The 26,769-nt window shown below is 58.6% G+C and overlaps 3 protein-coding genes across 10 annotated transcripts; all 3 read left to right on the top strand.

Moving 5' to 3' along the window:
* Positions 1–1,190: 1,190 nt before the first annotated feature.
* KLC2 (kinesin light chain 2) lies at positions 1,191–11,462 on the top strand. Of its 8 annotated transcripts, none has more exons than XM_081797739.1 (16): positions 1,191–1,289; positions 2,108–2,382; positions 4,906–5,136; positions 5,285–5,354; positions 5,961–6,183; positions 6,898–6,985; positions 7,076–7,177; positions 7,274–7,447; positions 7,552–7,651; positions 8,336–8,385; positions 8,492–8,559; positions 9,238–9,346; positions 9,448–9,606; positions 9,681–9,805; positions 10,045–10,102; positions 11,071–11,462. In XM_081797739.1, the coding sequence occupies exons 2-16, from the start codon at positions 2,155–2,157 to the stop codon at positions 11,281–11,283; spliced, it is 1,998 nt and encodes a 665-aa protein (XP_081653865.1). In that variant the 5' UTR covers positions 1,191–1,289; positions 2,108–2,154; the 3' UTR covers positions 11,284–11,462. The 8 variants fall into 8 exon arrangements, with proteins under 8 accessions (XP_081653865.1, XP_081653862.1, XP_081653861.1 ...); XM_081797735.1 differs by having other exon boundaries at positions 1,199–1,289; positions 2,145–2,382; XM_006740183.3 differs by having other exon boundaries at positions 1,201–1,289; positions 2,145–2,382; positions 10,476–11,264.
* Positions 11,463–12,121: 659 nt separating this feature from the next.
* RAB1B (RAB1B, member RAS oncogene family) lies at positions 12,122–19,709 on the top strand. Its single transcript, XM_031035462.2, has 6 exons — positions 12,122–12,279; positions 13,925–13,997; positions 14,281–14,376; positions 14,489–14,584; positions 18,025–18,156; positions 18,252–19,709. The coding sequence occupies exons 1-6, from the start codon at positions 12,266–12,268 to the stop codon at positions 18,444–18,446; spliced, it is 606 nt and encodes a 201-aa protein (XP_030891322.1). The 5' UTR covers positions 12,122–12,265; the 3' UTR covers positions 18,447–19,709.
* An 884-nt stretch (positions 19,710–20,593) lies between these two features.
* CNIH2 (cornichon family AMPA receptor auxiliary protein 2) lies at positions 20,594–26,534 on the top strand. The gene is made up of 6 exons (XM_081797743.1): positions 20,594–20,753; positions 24,512–24,580; positions 24,998–25,045; positions 25,303–25,415; positions 25,545–25,688; positions 25,884–26,534. Exons 1-6 carry the CDS (start codon positions 20,673–20,675, stop codon positions 25,909–25,911), a joined length of 483 nt encoding a protein of 160 aa, XP_081653869.1. The 5' UTR covers positions 20,594–20,672; the 3' UTR covers positions 25,912–26,534.
* The last annotated feature ends 235 nt before the right edge of the window (positions 26,535–26,769 follow it).

The raw sequence follows: 26,769 nt of genomic DNA, 5'->3' as shown, positions 1-26,769 counted from the left end.
ATCAGGACACTGAACCTGGTGGACTCTGGGTCTGAACCCACCCTGACTCATGAGGAACACCCCAGATCCTCGAGGACCAGTGCCAGGCTTCGTTATGCAGGTTTTGTACCTCGGGGTTATCCTGCTGTCACCCCACTAGTGACATCAACCTAGGGGCAGTGGGGGCACCAATCCAGAGCTGCAGAGCATCAGACCAAAACCTAGGCCTGGAAGGGATCTGGCAAGGCCAACAGGTGTACCCTTCCACACTTAAAAAACAAAACAAAACAAAACATTTACTAAGTGCTTCTGTGTGGCTGGCCAGGGGCTACTGTGGGAGTGAACATGACAGGCAGGTCTTGGCCTGCATTCTAGGGAGGAGACAGAAAACCAACTTAAATCATTCGTAGTTTCCACCAACAAGAAAACTATTAGAAGGCGTCTAAGTGCTACAGAGTGAAATAGGTGTAGGAGGGGGCTCTATGGGAAGTCAGGGATCAAAGAAGGCTCTCTGAGGAGGTGACATTTATTCTGAGCCCTGAATCACTTTGCCTTGGGCAACTGGTCAACAAACAGCACTTGTGGTGTTCACCCACAGGGGCACGAGTCTCTGTTTCAGCAGATGCCCAGCTGCCCTTTGTCAACTTTTTCTCCCTTAGGGCCAAGAAGCCCTTCCCCCAGGAAGCAGCCCTAAGATACTGCGAATCCCACAGGGACACAAACAGTTCTGATTTGGGTGAGGGGCATAACTAGTCTCTGGAGACAATGAGCCTGGGATCAGGTCTGGGAGACGCGCACAATAGCAGTGCTCGCTTCATTGGGTCTTTGTGGGCATTAAATGAGTACATGCACTTAAAGCATCAAAGCGCCCGACACACAGTAAACGCTCAGGAAGGGGCAACTACCTCGATAAACGTCAATAAATGTCAAAAGTCTCGCTCTGGACTCGGAGGAGGCCAGGCCTTCTTCCTGCGCTTCGGTTTCTCCCGCTGTCCTCTCTGGCCGTGGCACTGGGTGCATTCAGGATTAGGATCTCCCGAGCCTCTGCACACCTCTGCGGCCTCGGGGCGGTGTACAGTCGAGGAATCCGAGGCCTCAGGGGCATGGGTGGTGGCCTTTGGGAACCGGTGCCTCGGGGGAGCCCATGCCCCGCCCCTCGATGCCCGCCCCCTAAATAACCCCGCCCCCCACATCGGATGGCCCCGCCCCAGTCCCCCCTTCCCAGCCTTGAGCGGTCCCCGCCTGCGCGCTCCTTTAAGGCAGCCTGCGGGAAGAGAAGAGCGTGTTTCGCCCCCTCCGACGACGCCGAGGTAGAGGCTTCACCTTTAAGGCGGCGCGGGGACTGCTGGGAAGGCCGGCGGGATGGAGGCGGTGGGACCCGCTCACGGCTGCGGGTCCGGGTGAATCGGGGCGGGAGCCGGAACCTGAGCAGGAGCCGGGTCCGAGCGGGAGGCGTAGGTCCGCGCGAGCCGATCAGGCCGGGAGAGGGGCCTCTGGGTTGGCCTAGGGGAGGGGTCGTCGTGGGCGCAGGCTGTGGGAGAACAAGGCCGGCCTGCTGGGAGGGGGCGCGGTCCTGGGTAGCCGGGGGCGGGAGCGAGGCCTTTTCAGGGGAGGGGTCCCCGGGGCGTCGCGCCGGCCTATGGGGAGGGGTCATTGTGGGCGCGGCCTAGTGGGGGGGACGAAGAAGCCGAGATCTCAAGCTCCTGTAGGGGAAGGGTCTCCCAAGGCGCTCTGTGACTCGGCCTGCCTGTTGGGGAAGGGGCTGCCCGAGGGGTTGGGGCTGGATCTAGAGGGGTCGGGGCCTCCCGCACGCGAGTGAGCCTCCACGATCCCTGTAGGACCGTCCTCCAGCGCTCTCTGTCCTGGCTAGGGGAGTCCCCGGGGAAGTCCCGAGACTGAGCCGCCTCAGCCGGCCTGAGCTGGTGGTCTGGGCCGAATCCGGGTCCAGCCTCACCGGCCTCACCGCATTGCGTCTCCCAGGCCGAGACGAGCTTGGGCGCGCCCCCTGTAGGCCGAGCGCGGGCACGGTACGGGTTGCCGGCTGGGGGACCTGGGCACCCTGGGGACCCAGGCGTCCGGGGACCCGAGGTGTTTACCTAACCCGGGGCGGACGGCGGTGTGGCCCCAGGCCCGGCACCCGCCTGCCCGCCCCCTCGCCTCCACAGGCGGCACGCCATGGCTACGATGGTGCTTCCGCGGGAGGAGAAGCTGAGCCAGGATGAGATCGTGCTGGGCACCAAGGCCGTCATCCAAGGCCTGGAGACCCTGCGCGGGGAGCATCGTGCCCTTCTCGCTCCCTTGGTAGCTCATGAAGCTGGCGAGGCGGAGCCCGGCTCACAGGAGCGATGTGTCCTCCTTCGTCGCTCCCTGGAAGCCATCGAGCTGGGTCTGGGGGAGGCCCAGGTAGGCTGGTCTGGGATGCTGAGGTGGGAGGTCACGGGAGGGATGGAGCCTTCCAGAGGAATCCTGGCAATGTAGGAACAGAATCTGGGCAGGGAACCATGTGGCCTCTGGAGCCCATGGTAAGACCTTAGTAAATATCTGTTGAAAAATGAATGGGCTTTGGAAACCCCAGCTGTGCCTTGCCTCAAGAGAGCCTGATCATCCTTTAGCCCCCACACAGAACCCTGTTCCTGACTTCTCTGATGGGTAGCAGAGACTGAATGGCATAGGAGAACAAAAAGAAATCCTTAAGAACCGCCCCCCCCAATTCATTCTCTTATTCATTCCTTCACAGGTAAGTTATCAAGTGCCTACTATGTGCCAGGCAATCTATTATGTGCCAGAGATACAGGTCCAACAAGAGAGACAAGATCTCTGCCCTAGTCCACTGGGGAGAGAGTCAGAAACACACATACATTTGTCACATATCGTGATAAGTTCTACAAAGAGAAGAACAAGATCTTGTGATAGCTTATAGCAGGAGGTCTTATTTATTGGTCAGGCAAGACTTCTGAGGAAGTGACATTTAAACCAAGACCTGAAGGAAGGAATGAACTGGCCTCCAGAAAAGGGAGGGAGGCGAGAGGTTACATGTGCAAAGGTCCTGAGATAGCAAAGATCTTGTTGTGGTGGGAGAAATGAGAGAAGACCTGTCTAACCAGAGCTTCCTGGGGAAGGAGAGGGACAGAAGAGGCCTGTGTGGAGAAGGTGGGGGCCAGATCATGCTGCACCTTATTAGCTTGGGTTGTATTCTCAGAAAAGCAGGAAGCCTTTGGAGGGCTTCAGTAGTCAAAAGATAGTCTGCCTTAGATTTTAAAAGCTCCCTTTGGGGGGTGCCTGGCTGACTCAGTAGAACATGTGACTCTTGATCTCGGGGTTGTGAGTTCGAGACCCATGTTGGGTGTAGAGATTACTTTAAAAAAAAGAGTCTTAAAATAAATAAATAAAAAATCCCTTTGGCTGAGGTGTGGAGAATGAACCATCCATAGCGAGTCAAGGGTGGAAGCAGGTAGCAGGTAGTTAGCAAGCCACTGCTGGAATTCAAGTGAAAAATTGTAGCTTGGACTACAGAGGTGGCCAGAGGGAAGAGAGAAGGGGCCCAGTTCTAGATGTTCTGGAGGTGGGTCCAGCAGGACCTGGAGGTGGAGTAAGGGAGAGAGAGGAGGGCAGAGTAACTCCCAGATTGTGGCTGGAGCGAGTGAAGGAGACAAGAGAGCCTGGATGATCAGGGGTTCTGTTTTGGTCCTCTTTTACGTTGCGGTTGCCAGGACGATACGCAGATGGAGATATTGAGGAAGCACTGGGGTGTACAAGGAGTACACACTTTCTCCAGGGTAGAGTCTTGGCCCCTTCAAATCTTGGCTGAGATGCCGTCTGGCTCCATAAATCTTGGGCAGGTGGTATCATCTTGGTTTCCTTGTCTTTAAAATAGGGCTCACGCCATCTGCTGTATATACTTCCAGGCTGTTTAGGGAATTTTTTAAAAAGCTGGTGGTTGTGGAAACACCTGTCACTTACACATTTGCTAGTCAACTAGAAAATGCAGGGTCCCAGACTGCTTGGCCCTCTGGCAGTGCAGTGTGCTGGTCATTCCCTCCTTGGCCAGTTGGCTGCCAGGTACAGAGATAAACACACAGGGGTCCTCCTCCTAGTGTGTGCAGACACCGACACAGATGGGCAAGAGGATGGCATGGAGGGAACGTGCCCTCCTTTCCTTCGGCTGCAGGAATGACCCTGGCTGTGAAGGGTGGAGAAAGAGTAGAGCCTATGCCAGGCTCCAAGGTAGGAAGAGCCTAAAGGCTCAGGAAGAGTCCTAGAGGTTGGAGGGGGGGGAGGGGCTGAAGCTGAGGCCTTTGGGTCCCCTTCCCTTGTGGTTCCCAGACCATCTGAGGGCTCGGGACTCGTACACCTCTCCTCTCTAGGAGCTGCACAAGGCCAAGGGCTCACTTTGGCAAAAATCAGGATGGGGTCTTTCCGTGGCCCTTCAGCCATTTGTCAGGATTCTTAGGAAATTGCTAGCCCTGGGGCAGGGGGCAATGGGATAGTGGCTGTGGCAGCAGGGCTTAGGTACAACTGCCAGGGGGGACAAAGGAAGAGAATGGCTAGCTCAGGGAACGCGTAGGACCCCAGCTAGCCCTCTCCGTGATGACTCAATGAGGTGGGAATTGGCGCTTTTTAATGCAGAGGACTAGCTAGAGGCCCAGGAGAGGGGATGGACTTTCTCAGAGTCCAGTAGAGCCAGCCTAGGAGCCCAGGGCTCCTGACCCTGGAAGGAAGGAGCTGGGGTTCCCAGACCTCCTAGGTTCAGGTCTAGTCCAGGACTGTTTGGGGCCTTGGGGGGGGGGGACCTCCTTTGAGAGGAGAACTTGGTGGCCCTCAGCCCTGTAGGTCCTCATAGGCAGGGCCAGGCCCCAACACCCCAGGAGGCCCAGGCTGGGGGGTGGACGAGATTCTAACCCTCATCCATCCTGGCTGGCACCACAGGTGATCCTGGCGCTGTCGAGCCACCTGGGGGCCGTGGAGTCGGAAAAGCAGAAGCTGCGGGCTCAGGTGCGGCGCCTGGTGCAGGAGAACCAGTGGCTGCGAGAGGAGCTGGCGGGGACGCAGCAGAAGCTGCAGCGCAGCGAGCAGGCTGTGGCCCAGCTCGAGGAGGAGAAGCAGCACTTGCTGTTCATGAGCCAGATCCGAAAGCTGGATGAGGACACGTCCCCCAGTGTGAGCCCCTACCACGGCCACTGCAAGGCCATCGGGCAGGCGAGCCTGGGAGCAGGGAGGGACATGGAGCCGACTCGGCTCTGACCCAGCCACTGACACTTGGGCTACCACGCCCCTCCTTCCCTGACACTCATTCTGTCCTTCCCAGGAGGAGAAGGGGGACGTCCCCAAAGACTCTCTGGATGACCTGTTCCCCAACGAGGAGGAGCAGAGCCCAGGTGCAGAGGGGGAGCTGGTTCTGGGGGTGGGGAAGGGGAGGGCTGTGTAAACTCCTTGTCCTTGGGACCCAGAGGTCACCAGAAACGGTGACCAAAAGGCCACCATGTTCTTTCCTGCCTTATTTCTGATCATCACATCCCAGCATGTTGGAGTTTAAAAGGCAGGTTTCACATGTTGCTTCTCTCCCACTAAGTTCTGAGAAACAGGTATCACAGTTCAGAGCTTTGGAGCAGCCTGACCTGGGTTCAAGTCCTGCTCTGCCACTAGTCATTCTGGGACCACTGGTTTCCTTCCCTCTCTGAGCCTCTTCTGAAGGTTATGGAGGATGCATGCACAGGACTGAGCCCTAGGCCAGTGCTTGCCTTGCTAACAGCATTGAGCACACATATCAGAGCCTCCTTTCTGCAGATGGGAAACTGGCTCGGAGGTTAGGTGGCTTGCCCTGCAACACACAGCTTGAGGTATTGGGGCTGGGATTCTACCCACTACAGATGGGGAAACAGGCGGAATAGCTAGTGACTTGCCCAGGGCCACATGTCAGGTAGGTCAAAGGCATCGCTATGGTATGGGCAGTTGGTACATCTGATCTGCCCTTGGCTTTGCAGCCCCCAGCCCTGGAGGAGGGGATGTGGCTGCCCAGCACGGGGGCTATGAAATCCCAGCACGGCTCCGCACCCTGCACAACCTCGTGATTCAGTACGCCTCCCAGGGCCGCTATGAGGTGGCCGTGCCACTCTGCAAGCAGGCACTTGAGGACCTGGAGAAGACCTCAGGCCACGACCACCCTGACGTCGCCACCATGCTGAACATCCTGGCTTTGGTCTATCGGTGAGGGTGCCTCTGGCCACAGTCATCCATGGGAGTCTGCACGCTTCCTGAAGCCTCCAGCCTGGGTCACAAACCCTCAGTCCCTGCTGTGGGCCAGGACTGGGCAGCTCATCTCTACTGGGCAGTTGGGCAGCAAAGAGAAGGAGATTATGCCCAGAGAGGGCTGAGCCAACAGGGTACCTGGGCCTCCCCCCAGGCTTAGTCTATTGGAGGAGAAAGGCTTGGGCATAACTACGAATGGGGACAGCACATGAGGACTCGAAGGGAGGCAGCACAGCTTCTCTGATCATTAAGGCTTAAGAAGGGGGGGCGTCTGGGTGGCTCAGTCGTTAAGGCTTAAGAAGGGTCTTTGGTGAAAGATGAGTTGCCCAGAACATGAGAGGCTTGCAAAAGTTTTCCTTGGCAGAAAGAACAGTATGAGCAAAGGCCCTGGGGAATAGGCAACAAGGTACACTGAGCATGAGGAAGTGGGGGTAGAATCCGGGGGAGTCTGCTCATCCCCCAGCACTCAATGCCCTGGTGAGTTGTGAGTGAATGTTCAAAGTCACCCCAAGCTCCTGGAGGGCAGGGGCTGACCAGGTCTTCCCAAGCTCTGGGTCATAATCATGTCCCTCATCAGTAAATACCAGAGGAGTGACCACAGGTATCTGGGACCAGTAGGGGGAGGGCCTTGGGCTAGAGGACACCCCTCACCATGCTTCTCCCTGCACCCAGGGACCAGAACAAGTACAAAGAGGCTGCCCACCTGCTCAACGATGCCCTGGCCATCCGTGAAAAGACACTGGGCAAAGACCACCCGGCTGTGAGTGAGAGTGGATGGGAGGTGGGGTCTGCCCCTGCCCTATTCGGGCAGGGCCCCAGGTCATTGAGCCTCCATTCTCCTACCCCCCAGGTGGCCGCAACACTAAACAACCTGGCAGTTCTGTATGGCAAGCGGGGCAAGTACAAAGAGGCTGAGCCACTGTGCAAGCGGGCGCTGGAAATCCGGGAGAAGGTGGGAGCAGGCAGGGCTGGGCAGGCCGGCTGGGCCTGGCAGGCAGGGGCCTAGGGCAGCCCTGAGCCCAGCCGTTGGCTCCCACTCCTATCCCAGGTCCTGGGCAAGTTTCATCCGGATGTGGCCAAGCAGCTGAGCAATCTGGCCCTGCTGTGCCAGAACCAGGGCAAAGCTGAGGAGGTAGAATACTACTATAGGAGGGCCCTGGAGATCTATGCCACACGCCTTGGGCCTGATGACCCCAACGTGGCCAAGACCAAGAACAACCTGGTACCCTGGGCCAGGAGTGGGGAGGGAGGAAAGGAGGATGGGGGAGGAAGGAAGGAAAAGGCTCAGCTCCCTTCATCCTGCTCACTCTGGCCCCTTTCCTCCAGGCCTCCTGCTACCTGAAGCAGGGCAAGTACCAGGATGCAGAGACCCTGTACAAGGAGATCCTCACCCGCGCTCATGAGAAGGAGTTTGGCTCTGTCAATGGTGAGTCTCTGACCGCCATGTGCCCCCAGCTCACACAGCGCAGGCCTGCCTAGCCATCAGCATCCAGGGCAAATACTTCAGCTGGGTGGGCCCTTGTGGGGTCTGGCTGGTTGCCAGCCACTTGTGTGCATGTGTGAAAAACACACACACAACACACAGCCTCCTGGGTCCTGCTGGTACTGTTATACACCCTTTGCGTAGCCCATGCCCTGGGCCCAGAATCTTTTCCGCTTCCTCTGCTGGGCAATTCCTGTTCACCATGAGGGCCCACCCCAAATGTCTCCCCCGCTAGGAAGCCACCTTCCGGCCCCCAGTGGTCAGTCATTTCCTGCTCTGGGATCACTCGGCCTGGCCTATCATTCAGGCCTAGCATGTGTCTCAGGCTGTGGGCTTGAGGCGTTTAAGGATGTGCTCCCCCCAGCCCTCAATCCCAAGCCCCTCAACCACAGGCTTGTGCCATGTCATCTCCTTGTTCCAGAAGAGGGTCAGTATTGTTTCAAGTCTGTTTTTTGTTCACTCTTTCATTCATTCATTCATTCATTCATTCATTCGTTCATGCATTCAACAAAGCCCAACCCTGATCCTTCCTGGGTACCCCTAACCGCCTCCCCAGACCCCAGTCCTATGTTTCAACCAGGAGAAGCCTATATGGGAGGCTGGTGACAGCCCCCTTTCTCCCCCCAGGGGACAACAAGCCCATCTGGATGCACGCAGAAGAACGGGAGGAGAGCAAGGTAGCTCTATGGGCAGGGCTGGGGTGGTCTGGGTAGGGAGGGTGAGGCTAGGGATGTGTAGAGGGGAGGGACTTGTGCCACCTCCCCTGACCATTCCTTCCCCCAGGACAAGCGCCGGGACAGCACCCCCTATGGAGAATATGGCAGCTGGTACAAGGCCTGTAAAGTAGACAGGTGAGCACAGCAGGGCAGGGCTGGAAATAGAGAAGGTAGTAGGGAAACAGCATCCTGGGTGGGGGCCAAGTCCAGGCTCTACACTCCATAATGCTCACCCCCAGAACACACATCTCTTTGTCAACTTGTCTTTCAAGACCTGGGTCACAGGCCACCTGTCCCAAAAAGGCTCTCGGCACTGGGACAGCCCAATTTTCTTGCCCTTGGGTCTCCCAGCTTTTTTTTTTTTTTTTAAAGATTTTTTATTTATTTATTTGAGACAGAGAGAATGAGAGAGACAGAGAGCACATGAGAGGGGGGAGGGTCAGAGGGAGAAGCAGGCTCCCCGCCGAGCAGGGAGCCCGATGCGGGACCCGATCCCGGGACTCCGGGATCATGACCTGAGCCGAAGGCAGTCGCCTAACCAACTGAGCCACCCAGGCGCCCGGGTCTCCCAGCTTTTAGTCCTGGTGGCAATATCCCACGTAGGGCTCTGGGGCCGGGTCCCCAACCCTAGGAACCTGGGGTGGGATTCCAAGACCGGAGAGTCTAAGTAGGCTGAGCACAAGGCTGGACATAAGAGGGGAGAGATTCTGGTTGGCCGGATGGTTCCTCGGGGCCCAAAGTGGGCCGGATGCTAGGATAGGCCTGGTTCCTGGGGAACACGGAGTTTGAGACTGCCCTGCTGTCTGTCCACAGCCCCACAGTCAACACTACCCTGCGCAGCTTGGGGGCCCTGTACCGGCGCCAGGGCAAGCTAGAAGCTGCACATACACTGGAGGACTGTGCCAGCCGCAGCCGCAAGCAGGTGGGGCAACAGGCATGACGGGTGTGGGCAGGGACCTGGGTGGCCCTTGTGTTCCCATGAGGATTCAGGGCTCCACCTGATGTGCCCTGCCACCCCCTCAGGGCCTGGACCCCGCAAGCCAGACCAAGGTGGTGGAACTGCTGAAAGATGGCAGCGGTGGGCGGGGAGACCGCCGGGGCAGCCGAGACGTGGCGGGGGGTGCCGGGGCGCGGCCTGAGTCTGACCTCGAGGAGGCAGGGCCTGCAGCTGAGTGGAGCGGGGTGAGTCTAGGGGCTGGGGTGGGCCAGGAGGCTGGGTAGTCAGGGTGGCAGAGACAGACTTATCCACCCCGCAGGACGGCAGTGGCTCCTTGCGGCGTAGCGGCTCCTTTGGGAAGCTCCGAGATGCCCTGAGGCGTAGCAGTGAGATGCTGGTGAAGAAGTTGCAGGGTGGTGGCCCCCAGGAGCCTCCTAACCCCAGGTGAGCCTCTGCCCCAGATGGGCCCTCCACCTAGGGTGAGCCTCTCAAGAACCCACCCCATGGGCCACCAACCCCAGATGAGTTCCTGATCCAGGAGAACTCCCTCATCTCCCTCAAGCTCCACCACCCACCGGATATACTCCCCTCCCATCAGCCTCCATCTCCAGCCCCAACCTGACCCTTTCCCACATCCTCCCCAGTTCCACCCTCAGCAAATCCAGGCATTCCTTTCTCCTCAGGATGAAGCGGGCCAGTTCCCTCAACTTCCTCAACAAGAGTGTGGAAGAGCCAGTCCAGGTATGGCCGGGTGGGTGTTGGGGCACTGGGCAGTGAGGCCCAGGCCCCAGAGCCCAAAGACTGCATGTCCTCTGTACTGGCCGAGCTTGTCAATCATGTCTGTTTATCTAGAAGCCTTTCCAGCTCTGTGCCAGGCCTGGCTTTGGGCTGGACACTGGGAAGACAAATGAGGGAAACCAAGCTCCTGCATGGGGTGGACATGCAAGTGGCCAGTGCCAACACAGTGACGCGTGGGGGTGGGCGGGAGTGCCAGAGCACCAGGACATGGTCAGGGGCCCAGCTCAGGGACTCTGGCTGATCGGGCCCCTTCTGGCCAGGGAAGTACAGCCTGGCAGCAGCGAGAAGCTGAGCCGCCTGCCCCCTCTGCCCACAGCCTGGAGGCACAGGCTTCTCTGACAGCCGCACCCTCAGCTCCAGCTCCATGGACCTCTCCCGACGAAGCTCCCTCGTGGGCTAATCCTGAAGGGGCAGCGCCAGAGCCTCCACCCGGCACTGCCCCCATCCCCAGCCCTTCGCATGGGCCTGCTGCTTGCCCCACCTGTCTCTCCCAAGGACCCCCGTCTTTTCTGTTCAATCTCAGGGTAACCTCCTCCCTTGTCATCTCAGCCTAAGCCCTGGAGGCTGGGCCTGCCCGCTCCAGCTCTACCCCTTATTTATTCCATCCAGCAGGGCCCCCTCTTCTTTAGGTTCAGGGCCAGGTGAGGGACTGGCCAGGGTCTCCAAGGTAGAGACTCAGTGGGCCACCCTCCCCAGGCCTCCGAGCCAAGAACACTAAGCACCTGCCGTCCCTTCAGCACTCCTGCCCTCCTGCCCCTCCGGCCGTTGCTTCTGTATATAGAGAAATAAGTTATTGGCCGCGCCCCTCCCCTCAGTCCACGGTACTGCCCTGTTCTCCCTTCACCCTGCCCTTCTCTAGTGGTACCGCCCAGGCCTTAATCACCCCCATTCCGCGCGGTGGTATCTTCCAGGCTCTACATCTCGGGGGCGGCGCCTCCCCAAAGGGTTCCCTGGGCCTTCTCGCGCTCCTCCTGGCCTCTGAGGGACGAGTTGAGCCCCACCATCGCCCCGTGCCCCAGGACGGAGAGCCCTCCCCTTGCCCATCCTCTCACCGCCGGGCCCTGCCCAGCATCCCGGCCTTATGCACTGCCCCTCCCGCCCGGCCCCGCCCAGGCACGGACTGACCCCGCCCCGGGCACCGCCCGTCGAGCCATCCTGCCACGCCTCTTCCCACGCCTGCCGCTTCTCGCTAGGGGCGGTGATGGCCCCTGTGGCAGGAGGGGCTGCCCCAGTTGCGGGGGGGTGAGGCGGTCGCTCTCTATTTTCAAATGTTGCTGTAGAAATAAAGACCGTTTGAATCTGAGCCGGGCTTGTTTTGGGGCGGAGGCCAAGGGCCCCCAGCGTCTCTAGGTTGGGGGTGAGGTCGGGAGAGGTTGCGAGCGAGCGAGCATCTGTGTCGCTCACGTTCGGTCCCGCGCTGCTGGAGCCCAGATATTTTGCTCCTATCCCGGGTTTGTTTGGGGGCCTCACAGATTGAGTTTTTTCTAACAACCTTCATCTCTGAGGCTCTGGAGACCGCGGGCTTTGAACTCTGCCCCTTCCTAAGCTGTTTGATCTTGAGCGAGTTACCGAGACTAGACCTTTTCCATCTATAAAATGTGGGTGACGACACCCTCCGGGGGCTGCGTCTGAGTTAGGAGTGCCAGCACACCAAGAACCCCAAATAAATGAACTAATGCTAACAACTCCGGGAACTGCGAGGGTAGGGATGACTACCTCTGCCAGACAGACGTGAAATGTGTCAACCCCAGCCCAAAATTGACCTCTCATCGTCGGAACGCGTCAGGTCCCCGAGAGCTGGCCTCAAGCCCAGGGTACAGCTATAGGGAGCGAACTACAAGTCCCAGAAGGCAATGCGCGGCGGCGATGGGGCGCGGGCTTGGAGCGGCTGTATCGGGTTTGCGCCTGCGCAACGGGAGGGTGGGGGGTGAGCTGGGCAAAGTAAGGAGACTACAAGTTCCGAGAAGCAATACGGCAAGGCCCGAGTCGGGAATGTTTGCGCCTGCGCGTCGCGGGCGGGGCCTCTGGGGCGGAGCGGCCACCATCTTGGAACGGGAGGCGGAGCAGAGCTGACTGGGAGCGACCGAGCGGGCCACCGCAGCCGCCATGAACCCCGAATAGTGAGTGAGCCCCGCCCGCGCCGTCCGGCGCAGCCTCGATCCCGAGTACGGGGCTGTACGCTTACTGGGGTTGTCCGGCCTGGGTCAGACTGAGCGGCGCCCCCACATCCGGGTCCCTCTTCCGCTGACCCCCCCCTCACATCCGGGTCCTGCCCCTCCCCCCGGGGGCCCCAGGACCCCGGCTCGGCACCCCAAGTTCTTGCACCCGGGACCCAGACACTGCGACCCCAAGGGGTACTACTTGGAGCCTGAAGCACCGGCCCCTAACAGGCCTTATTGGTCAGGTGACCCCGCAGCCTCGGTCTCTCCAGGCCTCAGTTTCCCCACCTGCTGCTTGCAGTGGCGGTCTGGGTGCTGACGACGGTCCCGGCGTTTTGGAGCCGGTCCAGACTCGGGCCCTTTAGGTCTGACAGTAAATCTTTTCTGTTTTTCCCGTTCTCCCGGAATCCGGTTCCTGGGGCTGGTCGGACGCGGGAGGCCCCGAGGTGCCGCTCTGGGTTGCTCTCCCGGAGGTCCTCCCCTCCGGGGCTGCCGCTTCGCCCCTTGCTGGGTCTAGCTGTCCTGCCGCTCCTGGAGGCCAGTCCCTTCCCGCCCTCTCCTCACCTTTGCGCAGGCCCCCTGCGCGACCGTCACACCCCTTCCCTTCGCCGTCACGCTGCCGATGAAGTGCAGATGAATGTGGCATTTGTTTCTCCCCTTCCAGTGGGATTCTCTGTACCTCAGACTCTCCTCACTTCTTGGTCACTCCCCCTGCGGGTAGGTGGCCCACATCTCATTGACAGTTTTCCCCAAGTGTCCGTTGTCTTCTTCCTCTTCTGCCACTTCCTTTTTCTCCTCCAGATCCAGGCCTCAGATTTCCTTGGGGAAGGGTGAAGCTCTGAGCTGGATTATAAGGGACACAGAAGGGAACCAACAGGCTCTCACAGAGACTTTGGAGTCTGAACCTGGTTTCCAGTCTTAAAGTTAACAGCTGTGTAACTTAGGGCAAGTCACTTCCCTCTTCTGACCTCTGGTTTCCTCATTAGTTGGGAATAACACCATCCACTTCATAGAGCTGATGTGAGGCTTAAATGAGATGATGCATTTGCAGTATTTAGCACAGGGCCAGGTACGAAGTAGGAACTCAGTACATTTTAATTGCCATCACTGGTACTCGTTGACCGCCTCTTCTTAGAGGCTTCATACCAGGCTCTTATTCTTTACTCACTTAACAAGCTCTAGGCTGGGCCCAGCTTCCATTTCTGGGGCCTCCCCTGCCAAGCCAGGTGGGCCCCAGGGCAGTGAAGGGGGTTCCCCAGCTAGGCCCTACTGGCCCAGAGACCACGGAGTCTGTTAGGTCTCAGGGTAGGACACCCAGCTTTTTCTCCTGAGGATTGTGATCCTTGGTGGCAGGTCATGTCCCTCTGTGCCTCGGCTTCCTTCTCTGTAAAGTGGAAATTCAGACTCAGTCCTTTGGGCCAGCTGTAATATAGGAGGTGGTCAGCCCTCCTCTTCCCAGGACTTGTGGGAGGATACTGTGAACAACTTAATACTCTAAACCAAGGCAAGCCTCACATCATGGGAGAAGGCCATAGTTGTGACTGCAGGATGGCATGGCGGGTGGGCTTCCTGCCTTCCTTCATGCCTTCCCATCCTTTCTTTCTAGTGACTACCTGTTTAAGCTGCTTTTGATTGGTGATTCGGGCGTGGGCAAGTCATGCCTGCTTCTGCGGTTTGCTGTGAGTAAGAAGCCTCCCATACCATCCACCTGGGGTCCTGGCTGGTGGCAGGAGGGAGGGAGACAACCCAGAGCACAGCAGTTGCAAGACCTTGGAACCAAGGATGAAGTCGCAGGACCTCCTAGTAGCATCTCTAGCTGAACAGAGACACAGGGCTGCAGGATGGGGTGCTGAGAATGGGGGCTTAGCAGTTACAAGCTTGGCCGGGGCAGGAACCTGGAGGTAGATTTTCCAAATGGACTTTGGGCCTGTTCACCTAGGTCATTGGTCCCTACTTTTCCAGGATGACACATACACAGAGAGCTACATCAGCACCATCGGGGTGGACTTCAAGATCCGAACCATTGAGCTGGATGGCAAAACCATCAAACTTCAGATCGTGAGTGTTGCTCTTCCCAGTCCCTGGTACAGAAGCAGCCATCTTGGGAGCAGTGGAGGCTCTGGGAAAGCAGCCCAGGGCTGACCTGCCTTTCTCTCCTACTGTCTTGTAGTGGGACACAGCTGGTCAGGAGCGGTTCCGGACCATCACTTCCAGCTACTATCGGGGGGCTCATGGCATCATTGTGGTGTATGATGTCACCGACCAGGTACTCCTGGGGTCACATCTCCAGTTTTGTCTCATCTTCAGGTCTTTGGTTTTTGTTTCATTTTTGTTTTTTTAGGATTTTATTTTTTTAAGTAATCTACACACCCAGCATTGGGGTTGAACTCACAGCCTCAAGATCAAGAATCACATGCTCTACTGACCGAGCCAGCCAGGCACTCCAGGTCTTTGGTTCTTGTTTCTTTTTACTCTTCCCATCCTCTCTTCCGGATGATGCCCGGAAGGGAGACTGTACTTGGACTCATTTCACAAGGAGGGAAACAGCTGCAGAAGTGCATCCTCTGAGGCCCCGCTGCAGGGCGTTGGCAGAAACAGGCCTCACACCTCCTAGCTAAACTTGCCACCTTGTTCTAGACTTCCTAGGCACCTATGTTTCGTAGGGGTTTAGTCAGCTAATCGGTTGCTGTGCTGGGCCCATGGCTTCCTGTGTGAAGACACTGTGGAGAAGCGATTGGAGGGCTTTAGACAAGGAGGGGAGGGAGCCCTGCGCTCTGGGCGCATGGTGAGCAGAGTCGGAGCCCCGTGTCTGCTGTGGCCCCATTAGTCGGGTGTCCGTAGCAGTGGTGCTCCTATTAACAGGCTGACGCAGTCCCACCATACCTTACGGTGTATAGAACTTGTCACGGCCTCTTAGCGCTCTAAGGAAGTCTGTATTAGGTTCCCATTTGACAGACGAGGAAATGGGTCGGAGTGGTGAGGAGACTTGCTTGGGGCCGTGCAGTTAAGTGGCAGCAACAGAAAACCTGGGTGTACTGATTCTGCCTCCTTTATTCTTTCTACTAAACCTTGTTGCTTAGTGGGGACCAGGCCCTGGGGACATGGAAATGCTTACATCAGCCCTGTGCCTGGAGGAGTTCCTGCTCCGAGGGGCAGCTGGGCCCTTGGGCTCACCAGGAACTCATGATGTCTTCTGGACAACAAGCTGTGTGTGGACTGTGCTCTACTCAGAGGTCATCAAGGACCTCTAGCTGCCAAGTTCCATGACCTCATTTCAGTTCTTGCTCTGATTGGCCTCTCATGGCTTTCACCTTCCTTCTCCTCCCTCTCCTTGGGAAGTTTACTATCTCCAGCTCTCCTACCTCTTGCTGCATTAGCTTCTCTTTTCAGTGACTTTTTACTGGTTTGCCCTGTACCATCACCACCACACTCCCTGCCTTTCCTCCAACCCCCCCCCCGCACCCAGTCCTGTGCTTCCTGACTCTCCCTGCACGGGCCTGGTCACTTTGTAGTTTGGCTTCTGTCTTATGTTCTATGATTCCTGTGTATACAGTTATCACTGTGGGTATTCTCTTTGTTCTACTTTGCTGGCACTTTTTTTTTTTAAGATTTTATTTATTTATTTGACAGAAAGACAGCGAGAGAGGGAACACAAGCAGGGGGAGTGGGAGAGGGAGAAGCAGGCTTCCCGCCGAGCAGGGAGCCCGATGCGGGGCTCGATCCCAGGACCCTGGGACCATGACCTGAGCCGAAAGCAGACGCTTAACGACTGAGCCACCCAGTCGCCCCTACTCTGCTGGCACTTTGTGTAGTAATTCTAATCTTCGTGTGAAATAAGTGTGGGGTCCCTGTTTTCCAGATGAAATATGCTTAGGGAGGTGTTAGGTAACTTGCCCATGGTCTCATAGCTAGGAGGGGCAAGGCTAGTGTTAGCTTCTGAACTTACCCTTCCCTGCCCCTAGCCAACCTCTGCTGAGCTCCAGATCATCTTCAGAACTCAGCATGTCCAGCACTGTCCTCACCCTCTCTCCCTAAACTGGCTCCTGCATCCCCATCTTTGTAACAGAGTTCCTGTTGGCCTGACCAGAAAACTCTTCCCTCCCCTCTTTCTCCCCTCTGTTCCTCCCCCCCCACCTCTCTTTCAAGTCCGTTCCCTTGTAACAATAGCAGTGATGAGGATGACAGCAGCTCCTGCTAATTAAGTTCTTGTTATAAGACAGGCCTGTGTTCCATTATCTCTTGCGTACAACAGCCCGACTGGGAGCTGCTGTTTTATCAAAATGAGGAAGCTGAAGCTCAGAGAGGTCAGGTGACAATTCTAGGGTCACACAGTAAATGGCAGAGCTGGGGCTTACCCAAAATGGTCTGATTCTAAATCCTGTGCTCTTCCTTGCCTCACTCCCTGGCTCAGGGCACATCTTCCTTAGATTATTTCAGCCACCTCCCAGTTGGTCGCCATCTTCTTGCCAGTCTGATCTGGCCTCTGCACTCCTGTCCGGACTGTCTTCCCAGAACACAGGTGTGCTTCTGCTGCTCCCTTCCTAAGGAAACCTTTCATGGGCTCCTGGTTGTCCAGTTTAGCCAGGCTAAGACCTTCCATCCTCTGGCCTGCCTCCTTACCCCTCCTTCTGTGCTCAGGGCCTGTGTCTCAGCAGCCTTCCGCTTCTCCTTGCTCCCCAGAGGCACCGTACCCGTCCTGAAGCTTGACCTGGTGTAGGTCATCTCCTCGCCTTGCACCTTTCCCATCCTTCCACTTGCTCCCACGCAAGGCCAGTTCGTCCCTTCAGACGTAGGTCAGCCGTAGTCTCCCCGGGCAGAGGCGGTCCTGGAGCTCCGGCAGCACTCATCACCCTGTTTCGCCATTGTGTGTGTGTCCTGGTCTAGTCCTCCACCGTCCCTTGAGTGCCTTAGGGCAGGACCCAGGTATTGGTCCCTTCTTTGTCCACAGGGCCCAGCACAGGGCCCAGCCTGGGACATGGCATCAGGTGTACATTTGAACCCAGTGGGATATCACCATACACCTCTGATTCCTCAGAAGGGAAAGTGTGGCTCTAGCCCAGCCACGTTACTAAAAGTTCTGTCTTTGTTTACGAGCCAGGGGTAGGGGGTAGGGAGTGACCAGCTGTTGGGATAGCCGGTCTGAGCAAGGAGGCTGTTAGTGCCAGAAGCAGGACGAATGTCTGGCTCTGTTCCCAGGATACACGTCTCCCTCATAGGCCAGGATCTCCTCTGTGAGGACCCTCCACCTACCATTGGGCTGAAAGACTTCCTACCTTTTAGGGATCTTAAGGCCACTGTAGGAACTTTGTGATTCTTGCTAACTTGTTCCCCTCCATTTCCGTCTCCTCTCTGGTCTCTCTCCTGTTGTCATTTGCTCCCCACATGTTTTTGGCCTTTTCTGTGTCTTGGGGAAACTAGCTGCAGGCAGCAGAGCTGGCTGGCCCTTAGGCCTAAGCTGTTCAGGTATTAGGGCTGTTGGCAGACAGCTGGTGCTGTGCCAGGTTTGGCTTTGAGGGTGTCCGATGGAGTGGGTCAGGGAGGAGATCTAAGCCTGGAGGAGAGAGAGCTTCCTCTGGGTTCCTGAGCTCAGGGCTCCTGTCTTTCTCGGGAGCCCAGGGAAACCTCCTTCAAAAGCCCCTGTTCTCCTGGCCTTGAGTAGGGGTGGGCGTTTGGGAGCAAAATAACTTTTGATTCTGGCTCCTTTAGGAATCCTATGCCAACGTGAAGCAGTGGCTACAGGAGATCGACCGCTATGCCAGTGAGAATGTCAATAAGCTCCTGGTGGGCAACAAGAGCGACCTCACCACCAAGAAAGTGGTGGATAACACCACAGCCAAGGTGGGTGGGGCCTGGGTCGGGCCACCCAGGGTGGGCTGGGCTCTGCTGCCCCTCACCCCTCCTTTCCCTCCTCTTCTCTCTTCTTCCCTTGTCAGGAGTTTGCAGATTCTCTGGGTATCCCCTTCCTGGAGACGAGTGCCAAGAACGCTACCAATGTCGAGCAGGCATTCATGACCATGGCTGCTGAGATCAAAAAGCGGATGGGGCCTGGGGCAGCCTCAGGGGGTGAGCGGCCCAACCTCAAGATCGACAGCACCCCTGTGAAGCCAGCTGGTGGTGGCTGTTGCTAGGAGGGGCACGTGGGGTGGGACAGGAGGGGGCACCTTCTCCAGATGATGCCCCTGGAGGGGACAGGAGGTGCCTCCCTCTCCTGGGGCATTTGAGTCTGTGGCTTTGGGGTGTCCTGGGCTCCCCATCTCCCTCTGGCCCATCTGCCTGCTGCCCTGAGCCCTGGTTTTGTCATGGCCCCCAAGGGAGGACACCCAGGACCTTTGGCTGGGGTGGGGATGTGGGCTTGCTCTGCTGCTGCCTCTAGGTAACTTTAAAAGCTACCCTCCCACACACCTTTCCTTGGGATGAGGGCTCCTCTTGTTTCCCTTCCTTGCCCCCCATGTATGCTGCAGTGGGTTTCTTTCCTTACCCCTTTACCTTCTCCCCCCACTTCCCTTCCCCAAGAGCTGGGAGCCTCCCTGGCCTCTACAGTCCCTGGCTGCAGTCAGCGCCGGGGGCCAGGAAGGGACCAGGGGATCCAGGACCCAGAATCCAGGGCCCTGGGCTGGACCTCAGGAAGGGCATGGGGGCCATAGGGGCCCAGCAGCCCACCGTTGCCTCTCCTCCCTGCCTCTCTTCCCCGCCCTTTCCATACTCACAGCTCCAGCCGTCCAGCTGCGGTGGGGTCTGAGCACATCTAGAGCAGGTGGGCGGGCAGCCATGCTGGGCCTGTGTCTTGAGCCCAGAGGGAGCCTGCTCTTGCCACCCCCTGCCCTGCCAGAGCCAGGCCCATGTGCTGCCTGCCCACCGTGCCCCTTTGTCCCCATGGCAGGCAGAGGCGGAAGGCCCACCGTGCCAGAGGCCAGGCACCAGCCTTAACCCTCACTCTGCCAGCACCTCTTCCCTTTCCCCGAGGCAGCACATCTGGCTTGTTCTCCCCCTTCTGTTCTTTGGAGCCTATGAGGGCAGGTCCTCATACCCTGTCACCACTACTCCTCCGGGGAATGTGGGTGCAAACCCAGGGTCCGGGGCCTCTCCCCTCACCCCCTCCCACCCAGGATCCTAGCTCCCGGCCCTCTGGCACAGCTTCTTCCTGCAGAAAAAACAAACCTTGGTCTCTACCTGAAAAGCCATGTACCTTGTGCTGTCTCTCGCCTGTCCCACCTGTGCCCTACCCTCCAGCTTGTATTTAAGTCTCTGGGGTGCCCCCACTCCCAGTTTCCCCACTCTGGTGTCATGTCAGGCATTTTGCAAGGAAAAGCCACTTGGGGAAAGACAGAAAGGACAAAAAAATAAATAAATTTCCACTGGCCCTCGGGTGAGCCGAGGGTTTTTGCAAGGAAGTTGTGGTGGTTGAGTGTGGTCTGTGGTGGGAGCTGTCTTGGGGTGGGAAATGGAACTGGGGCCCTGGGCTTGGCTGGCTGTGCAGGGGTCCTCGCTTGGGCTGTGTGTCCTAGGGTTGCTGTTGAAAGTCCTTGACCCACTTCCTAAAGCCAGGAGTGCTGCCTGCTTTTGCTTCTGTGGGATGTCCCCACGGGGCCCAGCACGGTTCCGGCAGCTGGGGAGCGGGCGGCCATCAGCGAGTACCTGGTGAGCCGCGGCCAACACCCACACAGGCGCACATCCATTCGGCCTGGGAGGTCGGGCTGCAGACGTACCCATCATGCCTGGCCCGCATCCCCTTCTGCCCCCTCTCCCACCTATGCTCCGGGTTCAAGCCAGGTGTCCCTGCCCCCCTCGGACAGTGCCAAGTTCCTCCCACTTAGGACCTCAGCCTGGCCTCCCAGGCCATTGTGCAAAATACAGTATGTGAGGGTAGGGGTGTGTGTGTGCTCCTCCGAGTGGACCGAACTCGTGTGGCGCGGGGGGTGGAGGCGGGCGCCTGCCAGGGATGTGCGTCCATGCCTACGTGTCCCTGAGGTTGGGGCGGGGGTGGCGCCCGGGCCGGGCGGTGCATGCGGAGGGGCGCACGGAGACCCGGCCCCGCCCGAGGCCGTTCGCACCGCGGCCCCGCCCCCGGCTCCGCCCCGCCGGCTTCGCGGGCTGGAGAGCGAGGGAGCCGCGGGCGAGGGATCGCAGGATGAGCGATCGCGGCCCGGGCAGCCGGCAGCGGACGCGCCCCCCGAGCCCACCGGCCCGCGCCCCGCGCGCCCCACGGCCCCGCGGCCCCGGTCCCGGCCGCGCCGCCCGCGTCCCCCGAGGCCTGCGGGCCATGCCCGGCCGGCCCTAAACGCGGACCGGGGGGCGTCCCCTTGCGCCCGGGCCCCGCGCTGGCGCCCCCCGGGCCGCCGCCCGGCGCGGGGGCCATGGCGTTCACCTTCGCCGCGTTCTGCTACATGCTCACCCTGGTGCTGTGCGCCTCCCTCATCTTCTTTGTCATCTGGCACGTAAGGCCGGGCTGGGGCTGGGGGCGGGGTGGGGGGTGGGGGGCCGGGGGCACACAGAGCGGGAGGGGGCCGAGCAGATGGGCTCGGGGTCCGGGGAAACTTGGAACCTCCTCTCCGCTATCCCCCTTCGGTCAGCTTCTGTTCGCCCCCATGAACACCCCCTCCCGTTGTCGGCTTCCTTCCCGGGGCCCCTTTTCTCCGCCGCCCCCGCCTGTCTGTGGGTATGTCAGTTGGTCTCTGACCCCCTGCCCCTGCCCCATGCTGCCTTGGGGTGTGGGGCAGAATTCTGGGATTCTTGCTCCTTTTTCTCCTCCTACCACCCCCCCCAATCAGTCGCCCCCGTTTGTCTGTCCGGCAGTTTGTCTGTCTGCTTGCCCCCCCCCCCCTTTGTGGGTTTTTCCAGCCGGAGTGATGGAGCCGGTTGCCATGGCAACTGCATCTGTTTACAGGACCCACGGATCGCAGAGCCCATTAACCCTTTCCCTCTCACTCACCTCCCTGACCCAGCAGTGATTGGCTCTAAGCAGACCAGAGACCTAGTCCCCACCACCAGCTCACCTTGGGCTTCCCTGCCCCCTCCTTTCTGGGCTTGCCCTCATCAGGTTTCCTTCCCACTTCCCATTTTCCCTCCTCTTCCTTCCCACTTTCCCCTTTGTCTTGTGTCCCCTTTGGTCTGTTTCTCACTCTGGCCTGGCTTCACACCTGCTCTTTCAGAGTGTCCATTTCTCATCCTTTATCCTAATCGCCTCCCCTTAGAGAGAGTCCCTCTCCCTCATTCTCTCTGGGGTCCTCTCCTCAGTGCCCCCCTCTGCCTGGCTCCCTTCCTTTCACCAAGAACTATTATCACTCAGCCTCCAGCTCATTGTTTGGGGCCCTTGGCCCCCCCCCTTGACTGCCCTCCCTCCACCTCTGTCCCCTGAGGTTTTGGCCCCCATCCTGATCCCCTCAATGAAGACTGCCCATCTTGGTCGGCCCTGGTCTGTCCATTTCGGCATCCTCTGCTCCAGGACACACCTTCCTGATCTTCATCCCCTCTAGGGGGGTTCCTGTACCTCTCTCCAGTCTCTCTCCCTATAACCCGTTCTTTCCTTCCTCTCGCTTCCTCATTACCTCACCTGCTTATTTCCTGGTCTCCCCACTTGCTCTCTTTTCCTGGGACCTGCTGCCCGCCCCATGATCCTCCCTGGCTCTTGACCAATCTCTCCCTTCACCATCCCCCTAGCCCCACTGCTGCCTGTCTCCTCGACATCATGGTTCCATGGACTCTCACTGCACCCCTCCTGTGTAAGGAGTGAACCCCTACAGGCACCTTCCAACACATCCCCCCCTCCCATCTCCAGCGCTCTCCCTGGTTTTGCCTCTCCCTCTCTCTCTCTCTGTGGGTCTCTTAATTGCTTTTTCTTTTCTCCCCCTTTGCCTTTTTCTCTTTCTCTGCCTCCATACCCACCCCCCAATCCGTCTTGATCTCTCTGAGCCTCCTATCTCATCCCAGGGTAGTGGACAATCCTGTGGGCTGGGGGCAAGAGAGCTGGGGTCCTAAAGATCGGAAGAAATTGAGGGTCACAGGCTGGGAACACAGACCTGACCAGTTCCTGGGAGAAAGTTTCCTGGAAATCAAGAAGCCCCTTTCCAGGCCTCTCCCCACCCAGAGACCTCCCACAGCCCCTCTGGGGGTCACCTGTCCTTAGTGGCTACTCAGAGCAGTCCTCAATCCAACATACCAGTGTCGATGCTTCCTAAGAACCGGGCTCTGGGCAGCTGTGGGAGAGTCAAGGATGAATAAGACTCAGGCTTTGCCCTTGTGAGGCTCCTAGGTTGGGGGAAAGGGCCCAATAAAATATTTATTGAGCACCTATTATGTGTCAAGCATGGTGTTCACTCAGCTATTTAGTTCGGTGATCATAGCAAGTCACTCATGCTGAGTCTGTTTCCTTGTGGATAAAGTGGGTTTGTTGTATATACATCAGAGTGCCCAGAGCACCGCCTACTAAGGGGGGTGGGATGGGCATAGGAGGTGTGGTCCTCAATCCAAATTGGTAAGAACCAGAATCTTCCAGGGCAGGACCCCAGATCCCACCCCAGACCCTGAGCCCAGTCCCTACTGGTCGCCAGGCAACCCTTGTGGTGAGTGACGTGTGTCAGCTGTCATCGTGGGGAATTGTTTGTTCCAGGGGGCTGAGTCAGCGCCAGGCAGCCTGGGGGGGTGGGAGGCACCACACCCGCTGCCTGCTGGTGGTGCCAGCTCTGGGGCAGACAGACGGCACCCTTCCACTCCCTGCTGGACCCTGTTGCTGTGCCTGGCAGGCAGGTGGCTGCCCAGAGTCCATGGGGGTGGGGGCGCTGCTCCAGATGGCCCCGGCTCCCTCCAGGAAGCCCATGTTCTCTCCCTCCAAGCCGTCTGGGGTCCGGGATGCTTGGGGGTGGTGGGCCCTGTGCCTTCCCCTCCAGCTGGTGCTGAGGGGAGGGGACCTCAGAAGGCTATTCTTCCAGACCTCCTATCATGCCAGCTCCCACTGCCCCCCACCCAGGTCTGTCTTATCATCCTTTCAAACACCTGTACCTCCCAAGAGTTCTCCATCCCAATGAGGACACTGCCATCTACCAGATGCCCCAACTCCCAAAGGCAACTTGGGCCCCTGTGCCTCCACTCTTCTTCAAGCCCACTGGAGTCTGGTTTCTGAATAGCTCTGGAATCCCTCCACACCTCTCCATTCTCACTGCTGCTGTCCTCACGCTGATCACGCCAATCGACGAGCACCCCCCCTTCCCCCATTTCCTCACTGGTCTGTCCTGCCTATGATAAAGTGGTTAAGAATTTTAACGCTGGAGTCTAACTGGGTTAGAATCCTGGCTTACCACTGACTCACTGTGTGGCCTTGGACAAGTGACTTAGACTGTCTCAGTTTCCTTATCTGCAAGATGGATATGGTAATACCAGTCCCTACGTCATCAGGTTGTTGCAAGCATTAAATGATTTAGTAAACATAAAGCCTGCTGGCATAGGGTAAACATCATACATGTCTTGGCTGGGACTGTTAGCCAATGTGTACTTCCTTCTCCATCCATCCTAAAGCATTAGCCTGACTGTCCCACTCTGCTGCTTTATACCCCTCAATGGCTCCCCATTACTTTTGGGTTAAAGTCCAAACATCTGGTCCGGGTTCACAGCATCTCCAGCCCATCTTTCACATTCCCTTCTTCCTTCCCACTCACCTTATACTTTCACTCTGACCCCATGGAACCCTCAGCTTCCTGAATGTTCCTTGTTCTTTCAACCTTCTGCCTTTGTACCTACTGTTCCTGCTGCTTGGACTGCCCTTCCCCCATTTGTTCACCAAACACCCACTCAGGGTCCAGCCTGAACTCTGCCCCCGCCACACCTCCAATGCTGGACCAGGCACCCCAATAGCCCTGATCACCCTGGAATATACTTCACAGCTCTCCCAAGCAAGGGAGCCCACCCAGGCGAGACCCCAGTGGTCAGCAAAGGGCAGAAAAAAGACACCATTTCTTGGGATGTTTTGGATGGAAGCGTCGTGAACATGGCTTGACTTGGACATTAGCACACTAGGATTCCATTCCACACTATTGTGTGACCTTGGGCCAGGCCCCGCCCCTCCTTCAACCTCAGTTTCTCCACCTTTGCAGCAAGCTCCATCTGGCCCAGAACCCATGTATGAATTCCTATCTCACAGAAGGATGGGTGGGGGGCCATTAGCTGCTGCCCCAACCCTGACGGGCACACGCCCCTCCCCCAGATCATAGCCTTTGACGAGCTGCGGACCGACTTCAAGAACCCCATCGACCAGGGGAACCCAGCGCGGGCAGTAAGTGATACATGTGCTGTGCCGAGGTGTGTCCGTCCGTCTGTCCTTCCATCTGTCGCAGGCGAAGGGGGGGTGGGGGACGGGAAGAAGGGGGGTGTGTGGTGGGACTGGCGACGGTGCCCCTTCCTGTCTGTCCCCGCCCCCAGCAAACACCTGGCGCGGGCTCAGGGCTCGGGTTCTTCCTGGCGGGGCGGCCGTTGCCAGGCTCTGGGCCGTTGCCGTGGAGACGCGTGTGAAGGTCCTTCCATGGTGACGGTTGCCATGGGGACGGCGCGGCTGCTTCCCTGCCGCAGAGTCTGCTCTGGCGCCCCCTGGCGGCCACGCGCAGGTCCGCGGGAGACGTAGGGAGGGCGGCGGGGGCGCCCCCAATGCCCGCTCCTCCGCCTCCCCCATGGCGACCTTTTCCTCCCCCTACAGCGCGAGCGTTTAAAAAACATCGAACGCATCTGCTGCCTCCTGAGGAAGGTCAGTGTCAGGGCCAGTAGCAGGAGGCTTCTAGCCCAGCTCAGCCCTCGTGTGTGTGACCCGGAGCGGGGCCTTGCCGCTCTGGGACCTGTTTCATCTGGTCTGCCACCGGGGGAGGGAGTGGGAGGCTAGCGGCCCCTTTAGTCCTCAGAGGTCACGGTGGGGGGCACCTCCCAAATCCCAGCTCCCCTCTGTGCCCTTGAAGCTGGGGTCTGTCCTGGCACCAGGCAGCTGACCTCTCACCCTCCCTTCCCCAGCTGGTGGTCCCAGAATACTCCATCCACGGCCTCTTCTGTCTGATGTTTCTGTGTGCAGCCGAGTGGGTGACCCTGGGCCTCAACATCCCCCTCCTCTTCTACCACCTCTGGAGGTGAGGGCCTCAGCATCCCCCTCTTCTACCACCTCTGGAAGCTGCCATGGGGGGAGTGAGACGGAAGAGCAGGGGCGAGATGGGGGTGGGAGCTTTGACGTGGGTACTCAGGCCCCTCCCTCACCCCAGGTACTTCCATCGCCCGGCGGATGGCTCTGAGGTCATGTATGATGCGGTCTCCATCATGAATGCTGACATCCTCAACTACTGCCAGAAGGAGTCCTGGTGCAAACTCGCCTTCTACCTGCTCTCCTTCTTCTATTACTTGTACAGGTGAGGCCCTGCCCATGGCAGTCAGAAGTCAGGGAAGGGATGTTCCAGGTACCATGCCTCCAATTCCAGGAATGGCTGGGCCCCACGTGCCTGCCTTTTCCCTCTAAGGACCGAGGGCAACCCAGGGTATGACAGGGTGGGTGACCAGTAGCTGGGCCTATTCAGGACTCGGCTCACTGCCTCATCTTCCCACAGTATGGTTTATACGTTGGTGAGTTTCTAAGGGGGAAGCCGGCCAGGGAGCAAGCCCAGAATGGACCGGACGCCTGTGCACCCCCAGCCCTGCCCCTCGGCCGCAGAGGCCTCAGCCCTGGGGAGGGAGGGGGCACTGGTGCCCCCAGCCTCCTCTCCACCCCTCCACACTGCTGCTGCGGGGACCTCCCGCCTTCAGAGCCCCCTCCCCTTGGACCAGGGCTGGGCAGAGCTCTAAATAGGGGCAGGGGCTCCTCGGCCAGCCTGTAGGCATGGCAGTCAGTCTTGGAAGGGGCGGAACCTCCGGCCTTGTCCACTTGGTGGGGGGGGGGGGACATGGACCCTGCCAAGGGGCAGGGCGTGACCCTGGAAGTTCTGGGCCGCCCCCCTCCACCCCCACCCCGAGGCTCCCCCTGCAGGTGGGGGGGTACCCGCACCGGGAATGAGCAGGCTCAGCAGGGGGGCAGCCCCACCCCTAGTCTGCCCTCTCCCCTCCCCCAGGCTCTCTCTCCAGACCTCCCCCTCTCCCCCATTCCCCCTTGCCCCAATCCCAGCCTGTCCTGTCTCTTGGACCTATTTTCTATGTTGCCTGGAGGAGTCCGGCACCCCCTCCCCGGCCATTTGTGACAAAATATGAATAAACTACTGCAAATACGTGGGCCCCAGTTCTGCTCCTGAAAGGCTTGAAGAGGACATGGGGGCAAAGGGACTCTATAGGGGGCAGCCCTCAGCTAAATCCCCAGTACAGCTAGGCTCAAACCACTGGCCCACGGAACCCTCTAGGGAAACCCCTCAGATGGATCAGAGGCCTCTGAGGTCTCCTCGGCAGCGGCTCCCCTCTATCCTCGCTTTCCTGGCCACAACGAAACAGCCGTTTATTCCTGCTGAA

The sequence above is a fragment of the Leptonychotes weddellii genome, chromosome 11 (assembly GCF_054177405.1).
Source record: "Leptonychotes weddellii isolate Sample4059 chromosome 11, ASM5417740v2, whole genome shotgun sequence".
Classification (NCBI taxonomy): domain Eukaryota; kingdom Metazoa; phylum Chordata; class Mammalia; order Carnivora; family Phocidae; genus Leptonychotes; species Leptonychotes weddellii.
This window is presented reverse-complemented; position numbering and strand designations above follow the sequence as displayed.

Bases quoted from the DNA above. Each gene is read 5' to 3' on its own strand.
- KLC2 (XM_081797739.1), top strand. From the start codon at position 2,155: ATGGCTACGATGGTGCTTCCGCGGGAGGAGAAGCTGAGCCAGGATGAG. The intron at 7,652-8,335 runs GTGAGTCTCTGA...TTCTCCCCCCAG, and splicing joins GGAGTTTGGCTCTGTCAATG to GGGACAACAAGCCCATCTGG. The intron at 8,560-9,237 runs GTGAGCACAGCA...GTCTGTCCACAG, and splicing joins AAGGCCTGTAAAGTAGACAG to CCCCACAGTCAACACTACCC.
- RAB1B (XM_031035462.2), top strand. The intron at 13,998-14,280 runs GTGAGTAAGAAG...CTACTTTTCCAG, and splicing joins GCCTGCTTCTGCGGTTTGCT to GATGACACATACACAGAGAG. The intron at 14,585-18,024 runs GTACTCCTGGGG...TGGCTCCTTTAG, and splicing joins TGTATGATGTCACCGACCAG to GAATCCTATGCCAACGTGAA.
- CNIH2 (XM_081797743.1), top strand. From the start codon at position 20,673: ATGGCGTTCACCTTCGCCGCGTTCTGCTACATGCTCACCCTGGTGCTG. The intron at 20,754-24,511 runs GTAAGGCCGGGC...CCCCTCCCCCAG, and splicing joins TCTTCTTTGTCATCTGGCAC to ATCATAGCCTTTGACGAGCT. The intron at 25,689-25,883 runs GTGAGGCCCTGC...ATCTTCCCACAG, and splicing joins TTCTTCTATTACTTGTACAG to TATGGTTTATACGTTGGTGA.